We start from the raw sequence: 7,356 nt of genomic DNA, 5'->3' as shown, positions 1-7,356 counted from the left end.
TCAGCACAGGCAGAATCTTACCTCTAGCCATCAAGAAATGCAGAAGTAAGAACTGTTGAATTGCCAGACACTAGGTGAAGCTTGGGGCTGGAGTTGAAGTGGATGAAAGGGCAGGGCAGGTGAGGGAATAAAAACATGAAATCAAAGTTTCTGCTCTGACACATTCAAAATCGGCTGGGGAGAAAGATAGGTTACCAAGTCATTGCAAAATCTTCTCTCAGCAAACTCTGGAGCTGAGGCAAAATGAGTGGATTTATGTCTCCCAGTCTTCATCTGGATAAATCCAAATCATTAAGAATAAAGTCTTAAAAGTACTAGAAAACCCCTGGGTGAATTTTTCTTACATAATTTCAGAATGGCAAAGGACTTTCTAAATATAACACAGGACTCATAAACCATAAATGAAAAAAATTAAATTTAACTACATAAAAAATATTCCCCATGGCAAAATCTACAATACATAGAGTCAAAAAAGCCAAAATGAGAAAAAATATTTGTAAATCATATTAACAGAAAAAAAGCAAAGTTCCCTAATGTATAAAAAATAGACACGGATCAATAAGAAAAACACTAACCATCCAATAAAAAAAATGGGCAAAGGATATAAGCAGACAGCTCACAGAAGATGAAATGCAGATCATCCTTAAACGTATGAAAAAGATGGTCCATCTCACTTATGATAAGAGAAAAAATTTTAAATCCATTCATAAAAACTGAGAACAAAATGTAACAAAGGAACCTATTTATATATGGAGTTAGTGGCATAATATATAAAAAGGAATTAACTCAAGTGACTTTAAAACTGCATCCCTGTGGGATATATCTAATAACAAAGAAAATTGCAAAAAAAAATTCCTAAATTGCTTTCAGTAATCCTATTGATATCAGTAGCATTTTTATTGCTATTCTGTTATTCTAAGAGGGTTGTATACGAATTGTAAAATAAAACAAAACAAAAAATGACCATTTTGGTGTTTTTGGCAACGGGTTATTTTGGTTCTCTAGTGTGACACATTCTAAGAACAAAAGTAATTGCAAAAATTTTAAACTACTTTTAGTAATCATTGTTGGCAAAAATATTTTGACCTGAGACTCCTGTGAGTATAATTTTTTTGTTTTTTGTTTTTTTGCAGCACGCGGGCCTCTCACTGTTGTGGCCTCTCCCGTTGCAGAGCACAGGCTCCGGACGCGAGGCTCAGTGGCTGTGGGCCCAGCCGCTCGGCGGCATGTGGGATCTTCCCGGACCGGGGCACGAACCCGTGTCCCCTGCATCGGCAGGCGGACTCTCAACCACTGTGCCACCAGGGAAGCCCCTGTGAGTATAATTTGTATATATTTTCAGATAAAGAAAATGAGAAATTATCTGCTCTTCTAATTCTTTCACCCTTGGTGACTTTGAGAACTGGAATTCTTGGCATAAGACAAAGGAAGTACGTTGTAAAATTGAAGGGTAAGCGAAATCTCTGCAGTCCTGATCCTGAATAGGCAATTTCAGTATGAACTCTTATTATCTTGAAAAAAAATTCACTTTCTATTTCTGTCCACTGAAAATATCTACAAACAATGACTAAGATAGTAGCAACAAGTCACTCCTAGTATTCAGACTATGATCTCTAAATACAATTTCCTTCTTAAGGAACTAGGGTTCCTTAGAGAAATGGCTAATTCCATGTTCTGAGGCCAGGTATATTCAATGTGAGCTGGGAATATCTTAGCATATCACTGCCCAAAGATTGAAAAATTAAAATATCAATATGAATAATGACTTAAGTTATATTCTTAATGATACAAAAATTATTAATCACCTTTGGAGGGATGTTATGGAATTCATTATTTTCAAAATTAGTAAATAAAGAGAATCATGTGTTTATCTTTCCCTTCCTGCGTAAGTGTACCTCAGGCTAACCAAGTGACAGGGTGATATTTCTCCGAACAGAAGTCTCCCAGCTGTCAAATGAAGAAAGAATAATAAAATTAGAATATTATTATATTCTGACCTTTAATGAAATAAAGGATCTAGGTAATGATCATCAATGGCTGCCAAGCCCTCAGGACAAGGTCAGCCAGTCTTTATGTGCTTCCTGATGGAAGAACACAGTATCACCCAAGAAGTATAATTGCAAAAAAATATCAAACCTGAATGTGATCAAGCCTTTAGATTTAACTCTCAAAATACAGATAATTCAGGAGATGGAAGAACATGTTAAATAACACAACAGAGATGCAATCAGCAAAACTCAGACTGTGAAATTCTGCAGAACAAATGTCCCTACTATTCCACAAGCAGTTTCAAAGGAAAAAAAAGGGTAGGAACACATAAAGAGACTTAAAACATATCAATCAATCGAAATATATGGATCTCATTTGGATCTTGATTTAAATAAGCAAACTGTAAAAATCATTTGATTGGGGATAATGGGTACATGGAAGTTTCTTATACTATTCTCTTTCCTTTTATATATGTTTGAAATTTTCCATAGTAAAATGTTTAACAATAGCAGAAACAACTAACCCTTACTGAGTGCTTATTACATATATGGCACTATTTTAAGCACTTTACATATTTAAACTGTCCCCCTGTCTGTGAGTGGGCACTCATCTCTACCATGCAAATGAGGAAACCAAGGCATAGAGTGGTTAAGCATCTTGCCCAAGGTCACACAGCTAATAAACTATGGTGCTGGGACTTGAAAGCAGGCAGTCTGACTCCAGAACCCAATTTCTAACCTGTACACTACTACCTCTCATGATGATGGTAGCTTGGACCAGGATGGGGACAGTGGAAAGAAGTAGAAGGATTGAAAAGATACTTAGGAGGTCAAATTGACCAGACTCCATGCTAAATTGTACATGGGGCTGAGAGTCAGGAAGCAGTCCAAGATGCCTGTGAGGTTTCTGCTTGATCACAGGATAGGTGGTGATACCGTTCACTGAAACAGGAAAAGTGAGAGAGGATCAGGTTTGGAGGGCAAAGATAATTTGGGTTTGGAGCATGTTGAGCCTGAGGGGCCTTTGGGACATCCAGGTAATGTCAAGTGGCAGCAGGTAACACAGGTACTCTTTTTTTTTTTGCGGTACACGGGCCTCTCACTGTTGTGGCCTCTCCCGTTGCGGAGCACAGGCTCTGGACGTGCAGGCCCAGCGGCCATGGCTCACGGGCCCAGCTGCTCCGCACGTGGGATCTTCCCGGACCGGGGCACGACCCCGTGTCCCCTGCATCGGCAGGCGGACTCTCAACCACTGCGCCACCAGGGAAGCCCATTTTTTTTTTTTTTTTTTTGCACAGGTACTCTTATATGTTAGTTTTCCCCTTCTTCCTTAGGACTGTATCTTTTTGTCCTGAGATGGGGATGGGAGCAACTACTTTTCTAGTTTGTAGTGTCACTTAGTATTCAATTCTTGTTTCAGAGGTGTTGGTAGTTGTGCCCAACGTGATGTCACCTACACATTTTGTAAGGGTGCTTTTACTTCATTATCTGAGAAACTTGGTCAAAACAGGTCTATTCATCAATAGAGTGCTTACTATATTCTGATCACTGTATTAGGCATTTACATTTATATCATTTACTCTTCTCTTACGTAGTTACTCACACAGTTGTAAATATATTCTGCCCAGTATATAGATGAAGAGACTGAAGATAAGAATAAGTCACTTTCCCAAAGTTACAAAGTTTTACAGTGGCAGTCAGCATCTCTGGTCTGTGTTCTTCCATTTTGTCTCTTTCTCAAAGTGTGGGTAATGACTTAGGTGGTTCATGGTCATGGCATTTAATTGCACGAGCTCATACAGTAAGAAGGCTCTTCTGTTGTTTATTTTCATCCAACCTTCTGTTATGACAACGGAGAATGACTCTGGTGCTAGTATGTCTTCAATACCTCTCTAACACTTGCTATCTCTGTTTTTAACTTAGGGTACACCTCAGGGTCAGAGTCTTCAGCAAATAACAACAGTGTATAGCAGGAATTTTATCATTTACTTATTTTCATTATGTTTATTCTTAAGGATACATCCTAATTATAGTAATATTAGTGTTTCCATCTATACAGCAATAAAGAATTTCATTTAAAATAAATTTAAGTAAAAGAAATAGAGCTAATGAAAACTATTACATAAATAGAAGTAATGGCGGTTCAGAGAAATGGAAGACAATCACTAGCTGATGCTAATTCCAAAGCCTGAAATTGGAAAACAGTGCTCCTCACCATATCTCCTCCCCCCATTATGGGCTTTGGTGCTGGCCTCATCTCTCTAACAGCAATTGAATGCCTTCTCTTGACCAAAATGTGATCTGTTACCATCTCACTTGGAAACTCTTTGTCACTGCTCACTGGTGAGTGCAGCTCACCAGTAAGATTGTCACAGACCCCAAGTGCTGTGGGCCAGATGGTATCTTTAGTCCCCATTGATCAGACCGGCATTTAGGATGGGGCCAGGACCATGTCAGGGTTTCAGGAAGGAGCTAAGAGCAAAGAGTACATTACCAATAAGTCAGGGTGGTTAACAGCTAAGACCATGGGCTATTTTGGAAGTCTTAGTATATCCAGGTGATTTTTTTTTAATATGCGTTCTAGTATTAAAACTATATTGACTACTCTAGTTTCCATCCATTCCTCTTTCCTAAGCCTCTTATCTCCCAGTCTTTTATGATAGTACTGTGTTTGCACGTTTTGTTCCTTCTTCACCACCACCACCCCCTTCCTGGGACAGAAGCTATATTCAGTATATTCAGTATGTTTGTGAGAAATGGTTGTAGATAGGCTGCCTTTAAACAACATTTTTATGAGTTATTCTAAACATAGACAAAGACAATATAAATTCCCAATGCTACATGTATTTTATTTTATTTTATTTTATTTTATTTTTATTTTTTTTTTTTTTTCTGTACGTGGGCCTCTCACTGCTGTGGCCTCTCCCGCTGCGGAGCACAGGCTCCGGACACACACAGGCTCCGCGGCCATGGCTCGCGGGCCCAGCCGCTCCGCGGCACGTGGGATCTTCCGGGATCGGGGCACGAACCCGTGTCCCCTGCATCGGCAGGCGGACTCTCAACCACTGCGCCACCAGGGAAGCCCTACATGTATTTTAAAAGACATCATTGTCACATGAAATAATTTTTCTTGTGTGTTCCCCAAGGAACCGAAAAGTATATTATAGTCACTATAATCCTGCTGGGTAGAGACAGTATCTTCTTTTTATTCTTTGTTATGCCTGATATCTGTTCAGCATATTGTTAAGAAAAATCTGTATCTGGAATAATGCATCTGCATTCTTTTCATTTCCCACGAGCACCACAAAGCCAGTACTTTTTCATCAGTGGCTCCTGCAGAGTAAGGTCCAAAGCCTGAACAATGGTAAGCTTAGGTTTTGCATTTTTGATGTATTCTTTACAGTGAAGGTGGTGAATACTGGTAAATATGTCTTCCTGAATTCACATCAAAGAAGAGACAGGTTCCATCTTCCCGGGCGGGGTACCCTCAGCCCCAGGTCCGCTGTGTTAACACAGCTCCTGAGAACCTGGCTTCAACGCAGACAGGACACAAGGCAGAGACCTGACTTGTGCACCTCGGACAAGGTAAAATATCCCGACTCTGAAAACGGAAACCCATCCCATTCTCCTGCACCAGCGGGGTGAGGGTTTGCAGCGGGCGGTGGGTGTGGCGTGGGGTGTCGGTTGGGAGTGTTTTCCCCCCTTAGAGTCCTCCTGCCCCTTGACTCGCGGCCCTGCCCTGACCATTGTCCGCGCATCTCGTCCCTCCAGCTTCCGGGCCGCGGGCGAGATGATTTGCTGCAGATGACATCAGCTCTGGGCCAAAGGCTGGAAGAGCGGAGGCAGCCACCCCGTGAGGATGTGCCGGGTGGTCCTTTCCTCCTCCTCTTCCTCCTCCTCCCCGCTTCCCTGCCTAGTCTCCATATAAAAGAGGCACCGCCTCCCCGCCCTCTCTCACTCCCCACTCCTCTCCGCCGCGCGCTCTAGGAGAGGGCGGAGGGGGAGGCGGCGCGCAGCGCCAGGAGGAGGGGAGACGCAGGGGGCGGAGCGGAGACTGCACCTTCGGAGATAATCCTTTCTCCTGCCGCAGAGGAGAGGAGCGGCCGGAGCGCGGCACTTCGCCGAGGCATAGCAAGCCGGCAGGATGGCGACCGTGGTGGTGGAAGCCACCGAGCCTGAGCCGTCCGGCAGCATCGCCAGCCCGGCGGCGACCACCTCGCCCAGCCTGTCGCATCGCTTCCTCGACAGCAAGTTCTACCTGCTGGTGGTCGTCGGCGAGATTGTGACCGAGGAGCACCTGCGACGCGCCATCGGCAACATCGAACTCGGTAAGAGGCCCTGCGCCCCGAGGGGACGCGTTTGGGGAGACGCGCAAACGCGACCCCACCCAGGGCGCGACGGCCACCTTTCTCCTCCGGCACGCCCCGCGCCCAGGTCTTTCCCCGCTACTTCCCGCACTCGGTCCAGACTCTTTTTTTCTGAGCTCATTTCGGAGAATAATTCGAATTATCAGATTTGAGACGCAGTGGGAGAGCCTCTCCTAATCTTGACGGATCCGTTAACAGGCTGGGTCGGCAGATCCCAGCTGGCTACCGCCTCTCCCGCTAAATGAGATGCAGGTGTCAAAGGGGCAGAGGCCACAATAAAGCCGCAACCGCAGGAAACCAAGTGTGTGGGGGGGGCGCTGATGCGACCACTCCTTTCAGCCCCCCTCTCACCCCCGCAAAATGCTGGGATTGCCCCTCGCCGGCAGACCCCAGGCTGAAGTACCATGTGCCAGGGCTCGCGTGGGAATCATTCCCACCACAAACACCTCAGCCCCCGAGAAGTGCCTTTGCTGGCTTAAAACCTCCCCATCTTTTCTTTCCTTGGAATGACTAGGCTAGTCCTAGGGCCACGCCCGCTCCCCCCCACCCCCCGGGATGCGGAGATGGAGAACCGCCTGCGCCTCCTTCCCAGACGGCGCCTGCCTCGCTACCGCCCCTGGGGCCTTGGTTGCAGCTTTTAGCAAGGACAATGGGACCCCCAAGTTGTGGGGTGGGGCTTCTTCTTTTAAAAGTCTCGGCCTCGGGAGTGACGGCTCAGGGAGGGGGACGGCGGGAGGCCCGCGGGTAGGGCCGGCGCCTCGCCCGGTGCGCGCACTACGGGCGCGCCCTGCAGAGGCCGAATAGCGGTTTGCCGGGAACCCTGGGCGGGGCCGTGAGGGTCCGGCGGGCGCAGCCTCGGGCGCGCGGACCGACCCGCCCCGCAGCCCCACCCGGGCTGCCGCAGTGCCCCCGCCCGCCACACCTGCCCCCCGCACTGCGGCGCCCCCAGTGGGCGCGGCTGGCCGGGAGTGCGCTCCGCCAGGGCTTGGGGGTGCTACGTG

At 46.0% G+C, this 7,356-nt stretch overlaps 1 protein-coding gene across 1 annotated transcript in view; it reads left to right on the top strand.

Annotated features, from left to right (window-relative positions):
* Nucleotides 1-6,132: 6,132 nt before the first annotated feature.
* MAP1B (microtubule associated protein 1B) overlaps nt 6,133-7,356 on the top strand; it is a gene marked incomplete at both ends in the record, with an annotated part of 91,422 nt that continues 90,198 nt past the window's right edge. Inside the window, one exon of the mRNA XM_079704015.1 lies at nt 6,133-6,316. Coding sequence (XP_079560141.1) covers nt 6,133-6,316 — 184 coding nt within the window. The remainder of the gene's footprint in view (nt 6,317-7,356) is intronic.

The sequence above is a fragment of the Hyperoodon ampullatus genome (genome assembly GCF_949752795.1).
Source record: "Hyperoodon ampullatus genome assembly, chromosome: 4".
In the NCBI taxonomy this organism is placed as follows: domain Eukaryota; kingdom Metazoa; phylum Chordata; class Mammalia; order Artiodactyla; family Ziphiidae; genus Hyperoodon; species Hyperoodon ampullatus.
Note: the sequence above shows the minus strand (reverse complement) of the source record. Positions and strands in the feature narration are given on the sequence as shown.